Raw genomic sequence first — 21,281 nt, forward strand, 5'->3', positions numbered from 1 at the left:
ACCCCAGGTGACCTGTCCGCGCCTCCTGAAACAGACTGTTACCACTCTGTTCCCTCACCACGAAAATAGGGGAAGGGAAATTTTTGTCCAGCTAAATGACGGCATAATACCGCCTGCAACTGTGGAGGAGCTGCGGAAAATATGTGGTAGGTTCGGTGACAACAAGGCCCCAGGCTTGGATGGCATCCCCAACCGAACTTTGAAACTGGCAGTGAAGACTAGGCTCGACCTTTTCGCCAACACCTTCGAGGCGTGCCTAAAAGAAGGAATATTCCCTGCCCAGTGGAAAAATCAAAAGTTGGTGTTGCTTCCGAAGCCTGGCAAGCCACCTGGAAACCCAGCGTCGTACCGTCCTATCTGCCTGTTGGATACAATGCGGAAGATGATGGAGAGAGTCATCTACAACAGACTCCTGCCCATCGTCGAAGCCAGCAATGGTTTGTCGGAACGCCAGTTTGGTTTCCGACGCGCCCACTCTACGGTGGACGCAATTGGCATGGTGGTAAACCTGGCAAAAGGTGCACTGATTTCTGGCGGCTGCTGTGCCGTGGTGGCGTTGGATGTCAAAAATGCATTCAGCTCGGCCAACTGGAATAAAATTAAAGAGGCGTTGGTTGATATAGGTGTCCCCGGATACTTAGCGAATTTGGTGGAAAACTACCTCTCAGAGAGGACTCTCTGGTACGGGACGGATGAGGGCCCCAAAGAGTACATTGTCACAGCCGGGGTACCACAGGGATCGGTACTTGGTCCCCTGTTGTGGAATATCATGTATAATGGGGTGCTTGCTCTTCCCGTCCCAGAGGGGACTACGATTGTCGGCTTTGCTGTTGACCTAGCTGTGGTTGTTGCAGCAAAACATCCAGAAGATGTGGAGGTTTACGCAAGGGAAACAGTGAGAGCGGTAAAGTCCTGGCTAGAAAAGGCCGGGCTGACCTTGGCGGACGCGAAAACGGAAGCGGTCTTAATAACGAAACGGTGGGAAAATAACACTGTAAAAGTGGAGGTCGGTGGACATACGGTCGTATCAAAGCCGGCTATCAAATACCTCGGGGTAATAATTGACACCAGATTGAGTTTTAGGGAGCACCTAGAGTATGCATGCCAAAAGGCAGCCAGTGCCACCACGGCACTTGCAAAAATGTTGCCAAATATTGGCGGTCCGAAACATTGCCGGAGGTTGGTGCTAGCCGGAGTGGTGCGCTCCATCCTGCTCTACTTGTCGCCTGTGTGGGCAGAGGCGCTTGCAAACTCTCAGAGACGGAAGCAGGTGACCTCGGTTTACCGGCGGATGGCTTTGAGGGTTTGCAGTGCTTTTAGAACCACATCAGATGAGGCAGTATTGGTGGTGGCAGGCATGATCCCGGTTGACATTCTGGCCAAAGAAATGAGTGTCCTGTACAATGCAAGACATATGGAGGGGCATGCACAGCGTAGAAATGCGGCAAGGTCAGAGTCGCTTGATCTCTGACAACGCAGATGGGACGAGTCTGCGAAAGGTCGGTGGACGCACAGGCTCATTCCCAACATTAGGGTGTGGCTTGAGCGAAAACATGGGGAGACCAACTACCACATTACCCAGTTCCTCACGGGACACGGTGGTTGCTACAGACAGTATCTGCACCGCTTTGGGTTGGATGATTCTCCGAACTGTCCCAGATGCGATGGCATACCGGAGGATCCAGAGCATGTGATGTTTCACTGCCCACGATTTGCGATGGAGAGAAGGAGCTTAAACCAGGTGCTGAGCAGGAGCGTGACCCCGGAGAGCTTGGTTACTGAGATGCTGGAGTCCGAGGAGAAGTGACTTGCGGTTGGCTCTGCAATCATCCAAATGCAGGAGGAGTTGCAGAAGGAACAAAGAAAGAGGAAAGCTGCAAATAGAAGAAGGATGAGTGCCTAAGAGCAAACCTACCCCGCGAAGTAATACCTCAATGGTGGTCCCGCGGGGCTGGGGCTGGAGAGACCGGGGGTGGTTTTTAGTGGGTGTGAATCCCACAGGCGCCCGCTGTTGTTCCGCCGTTCGGGCGGCGGACGTGTCTTTCTAAGATTTTCCACCTCCGTGTACGCACCAAAAAAAAAAAAGTATATGCGTGCTAATGGACTTTGCGGGTAGTGCCTAATTCAGATAGATATAGGAAGTAAATCGGAAATATGGGTACGATCAATTTATATGCGTGCATATATGTGTACAGTATTCGAAAATAGGCAGTTTGTTTGTTCAGGGTGAGCGTAACATCTGCGGCTGTAATATGTACGTATGTCTCGTAGTTTTGTAGCTGTATACGGATAGAAAAATATGCGTTGAAATTTCTTAGAGAAGATGAACACAAAACCTTTATACCCGAAGCGCGAGCTTCCGGTATTCTGACTTGTTTATGCATCATTTCGCATTGGATAAATCAAGGCGGAGGCATATGCAATTCTCTTTTTGTTGGCAAGCATCTTCAGCGTATCTTCATGATCGCAATGGTTCTATACATTTTTTTTTAGCATAATTTTGCAAATCATGCGAAATGTATAATATAAATCATAAGACATTATATTTTTTATATATTTATAGATATTATTCCCAAGCAGATGTCGGGTAATTCATTTCAGAGAATATAAAAATATCAAAAAAATTGCAACTTGTCTTCATGATCGCAATATCTTAGGCCCATGTATTTTGTTTTTATTCATTTTGAAAATCATGCAAAGTATTGCAATAAATCATAAGACAAATATCTGCGGAATCTTGTTCCTAGGCATATGGTTGCATATGTTAGTGTTATGGATTTATAAATCAATAGGAAGTTTACATTTTGCACATGCTGTGTAATTAATTTCAGAGAACATAAGAAAATCTGAAAACTGTCCTGGATAAATTACAAGGCAAGTATCATGCTGATGATGATTTTTTATGAGCTATGTAGATATCTTCATGATCGCGATATTATCTTCTAATGTAGCGAATATATGTATAAAAGGAATTTCTTCTGGAGGTAATTATCATTTACAAGGCTGCATTATACCAACATGGTAAGTTTATTTAATATCGCTTTAATTTTTTAACATTGATTCAATGCGCTTTTAACGCAAGGAAGATGAGCGCCAACTTTATGTTTGGGTCGCTATTATATACTTTTCTTTTTTACTTTTATGAAACAGAAAACAACTCGGGAAACCGGAAGCTGGAAGCTTCAGGTACGAAAGGTTTTGTGTATTTCTTAGTACGTAGCACGTAATATATGCATATATTATGTGAGAGTATCCACTTTTGGGTGATATTGACATTGATAGTCTTCAATTTTCAAAGAAGCAACAAATTTAAGGTATTATAACTTTGTTAGTAATAGTGCGATTTCCACCAAACTTGGTAAGATCATGCTCTATATTATAGCCTATATCACTGCATTTCATGGTACTAGGATGAACGTAAGGGGGGTTTCTAACAAATTACAAAAAAATGTAGTAATATACTATTATTAACTTTGTTTAAACAGACATCGGCATGGAAGGTCTTTCGGAGCCCAGGCACCGTATAGTGGCAGCCTCCTGATTTCTTTCAGATTTTTCGGTTTGGTAGTTTCTGAGAATGGCCCCCTTAAAGAAGTGATCACTTTCAACCCCCCGCGCTCCCCACCCTTCCAACGAATGTCAAAACTAAGATCGGCTTTGAAAAGTACTAATCGAGACCTTTAATTTGATACCCCACAAGACTATATTTGATGAAAAAAAATTGTACATCCCCCTTTTACATGTATGGGGACCCCGCCTTAAATTCGACGTAAAAGGATGTAATTCACTGTATGCGTGAGCGTTCACCTTTCCCAAATTTCACCTTTCTACCAAATTTGGTGTCAATCGCTATAACCGTCTCCGAGAAAAATGCGTGTGACGGACAGACAGACAGACAGACAGACAGACGGACAGACAGACAGACAGACAGACAGTAAACCGATTTTAATAAGGTTTTGTGTTTAGCGCAGGAGAACCGAGCGCCAACTTCAAGTTTGGGTTCACTAGTACAATTTTCTTGATTTACTTAAGAAAAGATTTTACAATAGTTTATTATTTGTTCCGAAATCCTGAACAATGTCAGCGAAACATTACCCCAGACCTATGTGTCAATATCCAGTTTAAAGATGGGTAAAAATATCTCGTCACCGAATTCAAGCTTGTTAAAACTAAATCTGGACAGCGTTTGACAGTCCACTTTAATAATATACAATTTTGTTTTCTTACCCCCTCGCTTCTCCGAAAAGATTCGTAACCAGAACCAGATCGATGAGCTGAACGCCATACAGGAACATTATTTCGAAGGAGTGGATGTGCAGAAACACAATTATTTCAAAATAAAATTTGTTCAAAATAACAATTATTCAGTTTATGCATTGTAATTTAAAGTAATATTCAAAATGTCGCATTGGCCAAGCAACCGCCTCAAGCCCGCGGCGAAACTTACCACCTAAGGGCCGCATCATAGGCGTCCGCCGTAATCCCCACAAACCCCACTACAACCAAGCCACTCACCATAAAGGCCGATACCCAAACAAATACATCAAACCAGCTTAATAACCTACAAAAAGCACACCAAAAAGACCGATACCCCCTATAAAGACACTCAAACAACTTGACACTCCCCAAAAAGCACTCGGAAAACATCGCTATCTCATATACACACCAAACCAGCTTAATAACCTCCAAAAACCACGCCAAAAAGAACAATATCCCCATAAAGGCACCAAATAAAATTTGACACTCCCCAAAAACACTTGAAAAAGATCGCTATCTCAAAAACACACCAAGAACAGCTTAACATCTCCCAAGACGCCCATTGAAGCTTCATATCCCAGAAACACACCAAAACATAACTCGGTATCATCCAAGACACACAGCAAAAGTACTTATTCTAGAAAAACAATAGAGCTTATTATCCCCAAGACACAAACCGCTAACCCCAAGACACGACCACCCGACAAAAGCAGACACCCCCACACAAAGTAATAACCCGTACCAAAGGCCCCACCAAAGCACGCCCTCATCCAAGGCACACAGCCCAAATCCCCCATCAAAGGCACACACCCAAAAACCCACTGAAGGCATATACCCCTTACCCAAGGCGCACGGCCAAACCCAACCAGAGGCACGCACCCTTACCCCAGGCACCCACCCGAAAGCTTGCAGTGCAAAAGAGACGGAGTGAGCGAGATAGCATGAAAGGTTGAAAGTTCTATCGTGCTATCTCACTCTAACACACCGAACCTATCGCATTTGAAGGGTGTAAGGCCATCCATCTCCATCTAATGTTCGAAATGACGGCGCCCGAATCGAAAACCCCTAAGTGCTGCGTAGCGCCTTATTAACCCCTTCCATCGGTAGTCTCCCCTGATAGATCTCCGGTCGACGTAGAATTGTCTTCCGGGTAATGATGTTTTTTTTTCCGTTTCGATGTAATTGAAAGTCGATTGCCTTGCTAGTACATATCAAAACTTATTTCTAACTTTCTCTTTGCGCAAGGGTCCACAATTTGTTTTTTTAAGTACAGAACGTATTACATTGCTTACATATTTATATTTTCATAGTTTCTTTAAGTACAGTTACATATTTATATTTCATATTAAGCATGTCTTTTTCTTTTCTGTGCCTTTTGCACTTAAGGAGGCCATTCCGTGTGCCGGATTCGCGGAATCGAATTTTTTTTTACATCAATTGAATCTAGATATAGTGTAGAATATATGGGCAAAGTGATTTTTTGATATTCGGAGTCGTTCGGAAATAAAGCTCGTATTTATCAATCCGAATGACATTCGAATGATTTCGCTAAGGTTTACGGATTAGGTATAGCAGATTAATGGTCAGTTAAGGTTTTATGGCTAAAAATCGCATTCTACTTTTTAAATGCGCTTTTCTCGAAACTGCATGTTGAAAATCGGCTGCCACCATAGCCCAAAATCCAACCAGATTCTTTGAAATTTTCACGACTTATTCAAAACATATTTCCACGGTCCGCAAACTAGGATAATGGCAATTCATTCAGTCATTTTTTTTATTCATTGAAGAAGCCGTGAAAAAACACCAAAATTCGCAAAAAAAAAGTTTAACGCGGCACCAAAAATTTAGCTTTTAATAGTTTTTAATAATCCTAGTTTGTGGACTGTAGTTAAGTCTGTAGGTTTTCTTTAAGATGATCACAGCGCCCTCTAACATGGCAGCAGAAAAACACCTTTTTTTGGAAATGGGTTCATAAATTGCCCTGTATTTCAATAATCAACTATGTGATCGACATGGTAAAATTACTATGCACGCTCAAGATATTAGTAAATCTATGATGAACAATTCAATGCCTAGGAAATACATCATCAGCTCAATTTCACGATGACGTACCACGGAAAAGAAATGTGAGCCATCAGGCTTTGAATTTGCGTGTTTAAAAACAGAGCGCCGGCTTCCCCAGACATTGAATTACTTTTGCACGAGTCTGCATTCATATCAGCTTGAGCTCATGCCATCAAACAACAACACAAAACAACATACCGTCACTCAACATAACATAAAACAAAAACAATAAAAGCAAATCTGGAACCTTGAAGTCATGCTACTGTTCTTGGCCTAGACCGGATACCGGTTGTTGCGCCGTTGATGATGATGACTTTATGCCGCCGGTCTGTTGTTAATTTGGATTAGTCACTTATTTACAAATCCTTTATATACAAGAATTTTACGTGGGTTCTGATTATTAATTAATATCATTAATATAGAATACAATTTCGGATTCAACTACGGGTTTTCTATTTTTTACATGGGAATGTATAATATATACAGGAGTTCCAGACTGAGGAATTTACGGGTGCCACGGTACCTATAGGATTTGTCGATGTTTGTCCCCATGGCATCTGTCGTTAACAGATCCTATGGAACTTTTCCAGCTGTTGCGATATTATGTCGAGATCACGCGTGAGGTTTACTGAGGTTGCAATAGTTTATTTTAGGTCAAATGCCTTCCCCTGCACTAATCCCAATTCCAAAACTCTGGTTTCCAAGACCGGGTCAACTGCGCAGGACACCACTGTGGCGGACATAAGGCATATGCACAGCTGAGTGACCACTTGCGCCAAAGACCATGGCTTTCATCCTACTCCGCTCCGCGTTCGGGAGGGAATGTTAGTTGGAACCTTGTCCGGTTCTAATGCATTATCATCTGCCTTCTGCGTTTAAGAGGGCTCAGCTTCCTCTTCTGGAAGAAGGGGAACGAGCTGATGCACGGCCCGATGTATATTGTCCCTACCGACAGTTTTTAGTTTTACTTGACGGATGGTGTGCCCTGTGGATCTGGAAAAACTTCTAACACTCGCCCGGTCTTCCAACCTAATGGCCTGTGACCACTTTCTTCGATTAGAACAAGTTCACCTGGCCTCAGTTGCCTACCGGAGGCCTTCCATTTATACCGCTTCTGCAGATACCCCAGATAGTCAGTCTCGAACTTGACCCAGCTAGGTCACCTAGGTGACATTTCCCGAGAATTATAGGGTGTTTCTGCTCAAACGGGATGAACACCTGCTCTAATCTTCCACCCACTTGGAGAACCCCAGATACCTCATCGACAAAAGGGTTTAGCGTGGGCAGCTAATGGTATTTCTCAACATTCAATTCCTTCTGAATTCTGGAAAGTTTGCCCCCGAAGAGTAGTTTTTATTGATACCTGACGACTACCCACTCCGCTTGCTTCAACTCCTGAGCTGAGAACGTTCCGGAAGTTCCCGTTTTTCTCCATCGACGGCATCTCGCAATTGTGTTTATCAATCGAAGTAAACTTGAGAATCGCTCAATGAAATCTGGTTCAGGCGCAGGCTCGGAACCAACTTCTGCTAGATGAGTCACTGTTTCAGCGCCAGAACTGACGACCTCCGTGCGAGGGAGTTCCCCTTGCGAGAATTGCTGTTCACGGAACCACAATTCGTGAGCTACAAATTTCCGGGGACACATGCCCCTGGATGCACAATCTGCAGGGTTATGGCTTGACCTAACGTGGTGGATATCTGTGGGTGACAGATACTTATGGATGGCTACTCGTCACTGAACTAATTTGTTGTCGATATCCTTCCGACACAGAATCTAGCAGAGGGCCACCTCGGAATCCGTATACGCCGTGAACTTTACTGGGCTAGTCCCTTGACTTTTACGGACGTCGTTCAATAATTCCGTTAAAAGTACTACACTTTCCTGCTCGAGTTTCGGGATCGTGCATGCTTTGGAACCTATACTCGACTGTGTCTTTAAAGGTGTGACGCGCCCTCTGGCTGCGATCAACCGCGCTATGTATTCTGTCTCAATTTTGCGTCGGCTATAGATGACCGCATCGTAACCATCACCGGATGCATCGCTGAAGCTTACTAGCTGCATCTCTTCATCCTTGGAGGTGTGTACACTCCAACGTGGAACCCGGATTTCATTCACGTATTCTATGGACGAGAACACATTTTCTAGTTGCCTTCGGGACGGTTCCTCAATAATGTCATCCCAGTCGTAACCTTCTACAATGGCGTCCATATATTCACAGGCAGCCTAGCGCTGCTTCCTAATTATTCCTTACTAGCTGCAGGTGCGATACGACTTCTTTCGCCTCCCCTCGTTGATACCCTAATAGGTATTGTAGCTTTTAAATATTTCCAATCGACAGATTGCTGCCAATTACGGCTTGAATTGCTCTAGAAACTGGCACCACTCTTTGCTGATACCAGAAAAGTGGGAATCTGGATTGCCGGTATTTCCGGCAGTTGAGCAAGAAGGACGTATGGTGTTCCGTCAACGGCTTCTGATGCCTGAACTCCTTCACCATTTTGGCATTGCCGCCAGTGTTTATTGCTCCTATATCCTGTCCTCTGTTGTTGGCTTGTGTTGGGACTGGGCTTTTGATCACTCTGGACCATTGCATTAATTGCTCCAACCTTACCTTCCATCTCCTCCTGCAGTCCAAAGTATGGATTGCCTATTTCCAGAATACCAAGCAACTTCCGGTAGTTCAGCCTGAATATGGATATTAGTGTCTTCAACATCTTTTGCAGGTACTACGTTGTTTTTCGAGCGACACTATCCTTCCTGAAATTCTTCTCGAGGACCTCCAGTTCTTGGAAAGATCCCTTTGCTGCTTTAGGATCGTTTCGGCCAAGTTTATCGATAGATCACTTGGAGACTTGGAGATTAGGAATAGGATTTTTAGTGTACGGATCGATAAATCAAAATTGCTCGTCGGTTTTATTTTTAATTCAGGCTCGACGGCCAATTGTTGAACACTCCCTTGTACTGCTCCTGTATTTCAGGTCTGGTCGTTGGGGGATGGTGGATAAAATCGTTCTCAATTGTTGTAGAGAACCTATTATTGGATTTAGGGATGAGAGTTCCACAACTTTCTTATTTCACTGTTTATATTTAATGTTTTGTGTGAAATAGTGGCGCCATTTTGTGTTGAGTTTAAGAGGGGCTTTTTTTTCCAGAATATGGTCACGTGGGGTATCAAATGAAGGGATTCAATTAGCATTTTTCGAAACTTCCATATTTCATGTCGAGTAAAACTTGGGGGAGTGAGAGTCAAAATGTGACCTTCAAAAAGTGTAATAGGTCTGATTCTCAGAACCTATCCAACTAAAAAACCTGAAAGAAAAAACGAAGTCATGTATCTAAACGAAATCTAGGCAATAAAATACATCCCGTTCCGAAATCTGCACAAATAAAGTTGATAACAGCATATCAGCAAATTTTAGCAATTTCGCCCGAAACCCCCTTAAGTCCACGCTAGAACGACAAAGTCCCTTAAATCTATGCTGGTACAAGTGCAAGGGACAACATAAGGAACAACTTTGTATGACGTCATTATAACATATCAATCCTTCAATACCACAACAAAGTGAGCTCTTATGCATGGGGGGTCGCAGGGAAAAGTTTCGTTTTAGTTTACCAATCATTTATATATAGTTATTATTTACTCAAGACAGACATATATATGTATTTATATGTACATGCTAATGAAGTTTTGAGGTAGTTCATATTTATAGATTAAGCCAGCGCTGTTAAATATACGTACTGTATATGTACATATCTATGCTTTTGTGCATGAAGTAAAGGCTCAAGCACAATTACAATGCGTGTGATATGCGGACGAGAGAAGCTTCAATATACATTCAAGATCAAAGTTCTCTCCGCATCGGAAAGGTTCGCTCTGTAGACAGATTACAGTCATTTGTAATATGGCGGCGCTTTTCGTTTTCACCTGTTACTTTTACATACATTTTACATGCAACGCAAATAGCGCCTTCCGCAGTTCCCAAAACCGCCGCCGCTGCCGAATCTTAACTACGGGACTATAGGGTGTTCGAACTCCTGAAAAAGGAAAGCTAAAGATTTATTACTATTACTTACGTCGTTGGGGGGACTCTTGGACTTATTATGAACACTCGCGTTTCCACTTTCAAAAACTTACTTTATTTCCAAAAAACAATATTTTACTTTTGACTGTTCTATTTCCAAATTTCTTATATAATCTAAAGGCGAATTAAAGAACAACCGCGCGTTGTAAAGTGTTCTCGATTAGAACACTTTAGCTCTTTCCAGAGACTTCTCGAATACTAAAAATCAAAAGTAATGTCATTCTTTAATTCACCTATCTTTGACCCTTCCGTGTTTACACATTAGTTCGAAAGTGTTCTTGTACACAAGACACGAACACTTGTTTATTATTATTTATTTTGTTGTTTGGGACAAATCGACACCTGTTGCTGTGTACACAAATGCGAAGTAATGACACGGAAGAGAACCATGATGAGGGCAAATACACCATTTGATAGGTAATATGTTGATGCAACGACAGAAAAGAATCTCGCTATGTCCAAATAGGCCATTTGCATTGCATGTGATGTAACGACGGAAGAGGTTAAATGCACAAGCAGATTTGTTTTCATTCGGCTGGCACCAAAGATGCGGCTACTTGAGAAAACTTGACCAAATCGCTTAAACAGTATATATACGTGCTAATGAAATTTGCGGATAGTTAATCCTGATAGATATATTAGTACATTAAACCAGCGTTATTCCATATACGTACTATATGTGTACATATGAATACTTTTGCAGATGAAGTAAACCAGAAACATAAATACGATCAATTTATACGGACGAAAGAAGCTTCAATATACAATGAAGATCTCAGGTCGGCAAAGTTCTCTCCACATCGGAAAGGTTCGCTCTGTGGACAGATTACAGTCATTTGTAATATGGCGGCGCTTTTCGTTTTCGCCTGTTACTTTTCCATACATTTTAAATGCAACGCAAACAGCGCCTTCCGCAGTTCCCAAAACGAATTCAATCAAATTAAATTAATTAATAATTAAAGTAGCAACAAACTTATCTGTCACGCATCACAAGTTCAATTTTCCGAACGGCGACTATATCATCATTACCGGCGGCCTTAATGGTCATGTGGGTGAAAAAGCAGAGAACGCGCAATGAGGGTGGCGAGAGTATCGATTTTGCGGACACCCATGACCTTGTACTTATGAATACATGGTTCATCAAACGACTGTCTCATCCTCCACATTTTATAGTGGGAACAGTAAAACGCAAATCGATTATATTCTCATAAGACGCCGACATTTTACCACCGCCACTGATAGCAAAGCCGTTCCCTATGAGACCATCGCACCTCAACATCCAGCGTTGATTGCCGTCCTGCGAATTAAGCCACCGATAAAACGGCGTGAGGAACGCACTGGCTCGCGGCGCATTAAATAGTGGCGATTTGGTGAGAAGAAAGAAGAAACGATCTCACTCATACGATTACCGACCATTACGAATGTGGAACAATCGTGGAACCAAATAAAAGACACGATCCAGAAAGCGGCCTCTGCAACCCTCGGGGTCACCAAGCCGGGTAAGCGGTACATCAACCGAGATACTTGGCTTTGGAATGATGATGTTGAAATGAAGGTCCGTGGAAAGAAACGCCTCTACCACAAATTTTTCGACGATAAAACACCGGCTAATTGGCAAATTTATAAGAATGCCAAGCGGGAAGCAAAAAAAGCAGTCGCTGTCATCCGAGCGAACCATTACAAAAATCTTTACGATAAACTGTACCCTCGGGATGGTGAGAAAGATCTGCATCGACTTGCTAAAAGCCGTAACGAACGTACACAGGATATCGAACACTTCTGTCGCGTCAATGACGAGAACGGTACTTTGTTTACCAACCGTCGAGCCGCAACGGATAGGTGGCGAGAATACTTCGAGTAGATTTCAACTGAAGAATTTGCTCATCCCCCACTTCCACAATCATTGCCGACATTTGGTTCAGTTCCACCAGTCAGCGCAACTGAAGTCGAGGAGGCAATAAAACAAATGAAATCGGGGAAAGCAACAGGACCTGACGACATCGCATCTGAGCTCTGGAAAGCGAAGAGCTGGGACCCAACACTGTGACTCAGTGAATTCTTCAATCGGGTTATTCAGGAAGGAAGAACACCATCTGACTGGCAAGAAAGTACCACTGTTCCAATATGGAAAAAGAAAGGTAGCCCAGCAGAATGTTCAATTACTGCCCGATCCGATTACTTTCCCATACCATGAAGATTTTTGAACGCATTCTTGACAACCGTATTCGCGAAATCGTTGAAATAACCGTGAATCAAAGAGGATTTGTCAAAAACTGCAGAAATACTCACGCAATACACACTGCGCGGTTACTCATGGAGTAACACCGAGAAAAGCATCGCCCTCTTTACATTGCATTTCTGGATCTAGAGAAAGCGTTTGACCGTGTGCCACACGAACTCATCTGGTATGCTTTACGACAACACTTGGTGCCAGAAGATTTCGTGCGCTGGGTTCAATTGCTCTACCACAATCCGAAAAGTAAAGTTCGAAGTATGGCGGGTGTATGAAAACCGCTTCGTGTCTCTGTTGGTGTTCATCAAGGAAGCGCTCTCTCACCACTCCTCTTTGTTCTGGTTATGGACACCGTCACACGGGATATCCAACGTCCAGCGCCCTACACACTGCTTTATGCAGATGATGTTTTCCTAGCATCCTAGCAGTCCAAAAATGGAATGATCGCCTCATGCAACACGGTCTCAGATTGAATTTAAACAAAGCTGAATTTTTGACGACCGATCCCCATGAAACAGGCACAATCACTGTCAGTGGCAGTGATCTGCCCAGAACTGAGCGATGTAAATACCTCGGGTCAACGCTTTCAGCCAATGGAGAACTGCGTTATGAAATTGCTTCACGTATTAACGCAACCTCGATAAAGTGGCGTTCCACAATTGGTGTTCTTTGTAATCGACGTATCAACGAACGTCTCAAATCGAAAATTTACCGCAATGTTGTCCGTCCTGTCGCTCTTTATGGTTCTGAGTGTTGGCTAACTATAAAGGACAATGAACGGCGTCTTGTGGTAATGGAAACGAAGATGTTACATGGCGTCACACGTTTTGATCACATCTGAAATGAGGATATCCGAGATCGTTATGGGGTTGAACCGATCGTGAAAAACTTGCGAGAGAGGCGTCTTCGATGGTATGGTCACGCAATCGTGCTAACGAGAATTCACTTGCCAAGATTGGTCTGAACATCGAAGTCGATGGTGGCTTGATACGCTGGATGGAGATTTAAAAACCTCGAGATTGCACCCACATCAGGCATTCGGTAGAGTCAAATGGCGAAACCGATCACGACGAGTCGACCCCGCTTGTGAACGGGACAAAGGCTGAAGGAAAAGAAGAAGAAAGATGTTGGATTCGTAGCTACATACGGACGGAAAAATGTGCGTAGGAGTTTCTCACATATTTGAAGATGAACACAAAACCTTTATACCCGAAGCGCCCAGCTTCCGGTATTCCGACTTGTTTCTCATGCCATTATGGATGAATCAATATATGTACAATGTGCGCTTCCAATTTCATTAGCATTCAATATTTTTCCTCATGATCCATACCGTCATTTCAGAAATGGGTTGTGTGCAACTAGTAACAATATTTAGGTTGGCCGATTGAAGTTACAAATGTGATTCATTGTTCAAGTTAACTGCATAATTGCATTTTTCTCTTACCATGTAGTAAACATCTGAACGCATTTGGTCTATATTCGTAATTTCATAGATGGCAAAGAAATGTAGTAAATTACAATTACGAACTGTATCATATTACATTGAAGCTAATTTGATATATGGAGAAATAGAATGAATCGTACGAACTATGTTTTATTATGTTGAAGCTAATTAATATATGTAGATTTATCGAAAGAAAGGTTACGACGCTATGCTTGATAAGATTAGAGTGAAGGCTCAAAATGTATGTCCCGAAAAGCGTAACATCGTTTTTAGAACCTAGAAACTGAAAAAAATCACAATGGTTCATCTAAACAAAATTTAAGCATAAAAATACATCCCATTCCATCTGTTCAAATTAAGTTAATAATAGCATAATACGATAGTTCATTCATTGAAAGTACAATACCGTTATAAGTAATAATACACAATTTTGGAAAGTTTGAAGGAAATTCATCTGTTACTAACAAAGTTGTAGAAGATCAAACTTTTGCATTTCACGTGAATTTATCGCAAGTTAAGACGTGTATGACATCATCATAGTATATAGTGAACCTATATGAACGGTGGAGTTGGATATCTCATGGAGTACTTTGAATTTTTAACTTTGTATGAATGTTAAAACTAAAAGATGAACACAAAGCCTTTATACTCGAAGCGTCCAGCTTTGGTATTCCAACTTAACTTACAGACCCGAAATAATATCACGAGAAATATATTAAATAAGGAATGTAATGATATTTTTAAAGGCAATCAATGATAACAATTAATGACTTTAGAAACACCAACTGGCGATTCATTAACCAATTCCTTAGATCTAGACTATCCCAAATGTAACTCCCTCAAAATTGTTTGGAATACCCTACCAGAAGGACGAGGTCCACGATCTCGATACTTCCATCCCGGTATACACATTTCCATAATCACATACTCAACATTGAATAACATGCAAATATATATAGGGAAAACCGTGAAATCACCACGCACCCCTAAAAATTCTCTCTCTCTTCTCTGATCTGGAAAGCATTGTATAAGAATTGTTATAAGAATGATCAACTTCATAAGCTTCACACTAAGAACAAGTTCAACATTATTAACAAATGTGAAAACGTTCACCTACGAAAACCTGTGTGTATACACATATTAAACCAAACAATCATTGCCTATCACTAGCAAATACATATATGCCTTTCACTAGCAAATACATATATGTACATACTGATATACAAATCACTAAAAGAAAAACTAAGAAACAACAATATAGTATAGTTGGTACACTATGTGCAAATTCCGAATGCATCATCCAAAGTCTGCCGTGGAGCAGATGAACCTGCCTCGTGACATCGGAGGTAGATCCGTGGTTGACGTGGCGGCACAACATCATCGCCAAGTCGACTCGCTACGCGCTTATTTTTACAGTAAAGATCAGGCGAGTCCCTTGCACGCGGCTGTCTGTAAGGCAGACTGTGGACTGACTCCACTTAACTTGAAGGATCGATCTTTCAATCCTCTGAGTCACAGTTAGATACTAGACAACTACCTCACTCCCCCTTGACCCTCAAGGGGGGAAATCAGTACGAGTACACACGATTTCAAATTGTTTTGCCCTTGAGCATGAGCGAGATGTACCAAAAACCCGATCAGCTGTGTTTGACATACCGCCCGGACTTGCCAATGGATTGGTGAGATTGGCAAGTTTTTGCTTATGGATAAGTGAATACGTGAAACAACTTTTTGCTATATGGGTGACCACGCCGTAGTATCAGAATAGCAGAAGCTTACCGATCTCTCTCTTACCAATACGATTTGACGAAGATTATGCCTTTTCCTTGTTTAGCGTCTCTGATGTGTACAGATAAGCTTCTGCAAGCACATTTGCAAGTGGGGTCATTTTGTAAGGGTACTGCCCATGAATCAAAGAAAGAGAAGATTGCGACAGTGTGCGCAGAAAATGGTCACAGTTCTGCGCATGACGTCATAAAGAGCGTTCAACCAGCTGATAGAACAAAGTGAATGGTTAGTCTGATAAGAAAAAAATAATAAGTATTGACGATACTTTCTTGATTTAAGTAAATGATTACTCGATTTAAGTAAATAACTTTATTATAGTAATAATAGAATTACGCACTATCTCAGCTGGTTGAATGCTGGATAAAATTTACCGAATCAATGCTAAAACGAGGACGTTTAAAGCAAATCGGCCCAAATTAAAATGTTATGCTAACAAAAATCTTTTCATGAAACAGATTAAAAATTAAATTCATCTAATGAAATAAGATTAAATTACTAGAAAATTATTCTATGATTTTTCTCATCTTTCTTTTTCTTTTCTTATCTTCCTGACTTGAATCTAATTTTCTCTTATAAGGTAAGCGCTTACTTTCTATCATATTTTTATTGAGAGATCTTATTCTAAAATACATCCTAGATTTGAAGAACAATTTCTTAATGTTAATACCGCATTCCACGTCTTTAGTCAAATCCAGTAGGGTTGCTATGTATTTGCTGGAAATAAAAAGAGAATGGTTAGGGTTAAAATTTTACACTTACACTTACAATAATGCTTGGGTTTGTTCCAATTCATCCTTTAGAGCGCACGTTGAATATTGGCACGTAGTACGCTCATCTACAACGTCTTCTTCGAGGGGCTCTCTAATCCTAAAATTGTAAATTTTCAAAATACTTTCTGGTTTAAAAATATATATGATTTGTATACCCTTCTAATATTTCGTTAACGACTGACTTATTAATTCTTTTCTGCAGCCGTTTCGTCCTTTCTTCCTGCTCCTCTGAATCAGTAGTCTTCTGTTTTGGAAGAAATAACGATGGAAAAGCGTCGTTTTTCAAAAGCAAGGTTTTTTTGTTCGAATAACCTGAATATGAAAAGCCGATATAAATAAAGAAGTTAACCAAAGTTTCTTATAATTCACCTAAAAGCTCGTGTTGTAGATTCCTTTTATAATCTTCTGGTGTAAAGTGCCTGCTACAGACTCTTGACGTAGCCGCATTTAAATTGTCTTTTCGGCAGCACTTAATTTTCCACAAATCACTTTGCTTTTTGTCTTCCGGAAACGTATAAAACCGTATTTTCTTTTCTTCTTCACTTCGATTTTTCTTTTCATTGTCACTATTACACCCAAATACTGCGCACCGCATTTTTATTTACTGCTAATTTTTGAAAACGTTACGAAAAACGGCAAAAACAATTCAACTTTTACTCAATTAACACCTGTTTAACTGACATTCGTGTCGGCAATTAAATTCAAAATGGAGACTGAACGCTCTTAGTGACGTCACAGAATTTCGACACATGCGCGTGTCGCAATCTGTTTTTTCTTTGATTCATGGGTACTGCCTATAGCAGATCTACTGTGCTCTGAGTGGGGTGAAATCAGACCAAGAGCGGATCGATGAATGGAAGTCGAAGGCAATGTACGGTAAACACGTGAATTGTCTTTGGCAGCCATTTGTTGATTTGCATTTGTCGAACAGATGGCTGTGTGCTGGGGAGCTCTTTGCTGAGACGGAGGGTTTCATGTGTGCCATTCAGGACGGCGTGGTCGCCGCCCGGGCTTATAAAAAGCTCATCATGAAAGAACGGGCAGAGAATGACCAGTGCAGAATGTGTGGTTCGGCGTTAGAGACGTTGGACCATCTCATTTCTGGCTGTACTGTTATGGCACCAGTGCAGTACATCACCAGGCATAATGCTGTATGCAAAGTTATCCATCCATCCATCAAGCATGGGCTGATCACGGGAACATGCCCGGTTTACCGATATGAGCCTCAAGCAGTACTTGATAGTTCTACTTACAGCATGTATTGGGACCGGCAAGTTCCCAATACATGCTGTAATAAAATAATAAATTGTTGGTACAACAATCCATTTTGGACCAGGGCTTTGAAGTATGTTAGAGCACTTCATTCAAGGATACTTTACAGTACACTGTAGAAGGCAGTGTGCTCAGCATTGCGCTCGGACGAGATTATTACCCTGATTTTACTGAGGTACTCATTGACAGCTGAATCGACTGGTATTCCACATCAACGGTAGGCAAGTTGCAGGCAGAACAGATTTCAGATTTATTTATTGTGCAAAGAAAAGAAATATATGTACGGTACAAAAGGAATAATAACTTAAAAGCTCAAGCGTGACTAATTAAGTATGTAACGCTAACCTACGGGAATAACCGGTCTAGCCGGTTACATGTTATAAAGCGAAAAGGTGTTGCATGTCTGTGCTCATTTGACACAACATGTGCTCAAACCAAAGAATATTTTACAACTTACACCTAAACAAACATAACACAAAATAGTACTCCGTACTGGAAAACGGGAAAAAGGGAGTTTTTAGGCACCGGTGGACAGGACTGATCGACGGAATTGGAGTAAAGCGCAGTCGTTTCTCAATGGTGGTAGCATTCCGAGAAAGGGCTACCTTCTACTTGAATTGGACCTGTACAAGGACAGTGACCCAAGGCGGGAGGGATGAAGAGGACTGTAGGATTGCGAGGCATGTATTGTGGAGCCTAATTGATAGAAGGAGGGACCTTAATTTAGGGAAGAAGTTAATGCTTGGAGGTATTACATATTGTAAAGGCTAATTAATGTCCATTGTCTTAATCTGGATTAAGTAAAGAAAAATAATGAAAGGTGATCTACACCTGCGCGGGGATTGACTGCTAGAACATTGGACTTTCGCGTTTAGCCTCTGTGAAAGTCCGGGGAGGAGCCTTGATAAAAGGAGGGGAGGCGTGATGGTTGAGAGGAGAGTTACTGTCCGAGAGGAGCCCTGACACGTAGTATTTCTGCTCGCGTGACAATGCATTGCGTTTAGCGAGATTTTTTATCAGCGGGTTATGGTGGGACAGCCACTTTTTCAGTCTGCCGCGTGACAACTTGATCATGTTCGGAATTATGGAGCAAACCCCGGAAAGGTCGTACAGGAGAGAGTTTTTGTGAAATTTTAGGTTTGGCCTTCTGTATTTGGCCGTGCATTTCCTGAGTATCGTCCTTTCAAAGCGTTGGAGGGCTTCTGCTACGTTCGGTGACATGGTAGGCCATGCTGGGAAACCGTAGGTCAGCATTGGACGAATAAGAATTTTGTATAATAGGATTTTAGTGGCCCGGGATGAGAGGAGGTTTTTTAAGGGAGTTGAGGCTTTAGAGGCATTGGCAATAGCGGATCTGACGTGAGGGTTGGATTTGAGTTTGTTGTTGAGGGAGATTCCCAGGTATTTAATGTTTGATTTCGGCTTGAGAGTGTGGTTAGTAATGCGTAAATGCAGGTTTTTGCTTTCTGGCACTGTGCGCCAGTAGCACTCCCCACTAGGGTTTCTGAAGCAAATAACCTCAGACTTAAGGGAATTAACGGTAAGGGCCCACCGGTTGAAATAAGCGATGACCCTATTGATTAGGATATTGAGAGAGAGGGAGGCTATTGAGGGCCTGAGACCACTCGCATATAGGATGGTGTCATCTGCGAAGAGGATCCCTCCTGACGCGGGAGAACCATTGTCGTTGGGGAAAAATGCGGGAGAAGGGCTGCCCGAGTTGCCGTTGTCGTGGGGGATAAGTTTACGGGAGGGAGGGGAATATCGTGGAGGAAGATGTTAAAAAGTTTGGGGCCTAGAATAGGTCTCTGAGGGACTCCTGATTTTACCGGGAAGTCGATGGAGCGTAATCCATCGTAGCGCACGCGGCAAGTTCTGTTGGAGATGAAGTCTGCGAGGATTCTGAATAAGGGGAGGAGACAATTGGACTGGAATAGTTTGTAGAGCACTCCCTCTTTCCAAACTGAATCAAACGCCTTTTCGAGGTCTAAGGCGCAGGCTACGGTGCAATGCCTGTTTTCCAGTTGATTGAGGATATGGTCTTGCAGGTACATGATTGCCTGCTCGGTGGATCTGAGGTTTTCGAAGCCGAATTGATTAAGTGGAATGATGATGGAGTTGTGTCTATTGAGGTGACTTAATAGGATATGTTCGAAGATTTTTCCAATAATGGAAAGAAGAGAGACAGGCCTCATATCTTTGAGATCGCCCGAGCACCCTTTCTTAGGGATAGATATGAGGAGGGCTAATTTCCAAGAAACCGGGAAGTGGCCGTTGTTCAGGCAGTTGTTGAAGAGGATGGCGGGACGTTCACTAATGGTAGGCGCACACTTCCACAGAACAAAGTCAGATATGTCATTGGGGCTCGAAGATTTTTTATTGTTGCACCGGGAGATTGAACATCTCATCTCGACATCTCCTAGGGAGGTAAAGAAGGAGGCGAACGGGCCTGTTGTGACTGTATCAGCCGGGCATCTGGGAGAAAAGGGGCGAAGGTAAGACTCTTCCAGGCTCAACCTTTTATTGCTGACAGCTGACAGTTTACGATATTTTTTCCTCAGGGGAGTGACAGGGGAGTTTACCTATTTTTATCGGGATTTGGTCGAGGTTAGTATATCTTTTTCTTCCGGCCAATTGATTAATTATTGAGAGAACTTGTGGGCCGGGTTTGAGGGATTTGAGGAGTTTCTTGTAAGATGCATTCAGTTCTGACCGAATAGCTCCATTGATTTTGCTGGACAGGTCTTTGATGCTCTCGGAGAGGAGACGCCACCGCCACTGACAGGAAGTCTGACTACTGCTAACAGGCAGTTTGACGCCAGTGCAGCCAATGGGATACGATTTGCCCTTAGTCCCGGTTTGACTAGTATGGCTGTGCCTCTGCTCGCGTCGTTGCGGAAAGTACTGGAACCGGGCGCATGTAATTTTACGTTATAGGAGAGCGAGATTAGGATTTTAATCCTCTAAGAGCTTGTGGAGAGCGAAGTTTGTCGTTAGAAATGAGCGAATTAGTGTTGAGTGTGAGAACCTTCTTTTTGATGGTGTAGCAATTTGAAGAGGAATTGTAGGTACGCTTCGGGTTTACGTTTAGGGGGGAAGCCGGAGATAATTGTGATAGAAGTCGGAAATTGTGCTCCACAGCGAGGAGAAAGACATATTGAAAAGAGACCTGGCTTCAATGAAGAAGCCCGTTGGAATGGAAGAATGTGCAGGCGATAAAGGGCTAAGGGTTTCGGGTCTTGCTCGGCCTCTGACCACTGCGGCAAAAGACAGAGTCAATGAGGAAGGGCCGTGCAGTTGGCATGGGGCAGAGTGTTAGGTTGCGAGACGCGAGCAGACGAGGGTCTGTCAAGGTGGGAGAAGAACGA

General features: G+C 42.4%; 1 protein-coding gene across 1 annotated transcript; it reads right to left on the reverse strand.

The window, feature by feature from the left end:
- Positions 1 to 16,208: 16,208 nt before the first annotated feature.
- Positions 16,209 to 17,447, reverse strand: LOC119649387. Its single transcript, XM_038051508.1, has 4 exons — positions 17,011 to 17,447; positions 16,797 to 16,953; positions 16,637 to 16,738; positions 16,209 to 16,585 (listed from the first exon to the last, which is right to left on the reverse strand). Exons 1-4 carry the CDS (start codon positions 17,234 to 17,236, stop codon positions 16,375 to 16,377), a joined length of 696 nt encoding a protein of 231 aa, XP_037907436.1. The 5' UTR covers positions 17,237 to 17,447; the 3' UTR covers positions 16,209 to 16,374.
- Positions 17,448 to 21,281: the final 3,834 nt, after the last annotated feature.

Source organism: Hermetia illucens, chromosome 2 (assembly GCF_905115235.1).
Source record: "Hermetia illucens chromosome 2, iHerIll2.2.curated.20191125, whole genome shotgun sequence".
Classification (NCBI taxonomy): domain Eukaryota; kingdom Metazoa; phylum Arthropoda; class Insecta; order Diptera; family Stratiomyidae; genus Hermetia; species Hermetia illucens.

What these genes read in the sequence shown, in the direction of transcription:
- LOC119649387 (XM_038051508.1), bottom strand. Translation starts at nt 17,236, where the DNA reads ATGCGGTGCGCAGTATTTGGGTGTAATAGTGACAATGAAAAGAAAAAT. An exon ending in TCTACAACACGAGCTTTTAG is followed by an intron (nt 16,954 to 17,010) that starts GTGAATTATAAG and finishes TTTCATATTCAG; the next exon opens with GTTATTCGAACAAAAAAACC. An exon ending in GAACAAACCCAAGCATTATT is followed by an intron (nt 16,586 to 16,636) that starts GTAAGTGTAAGT and finishes TTTTATTTCCAG; the next exon opens with CAAATACATAGCAACCCTAC.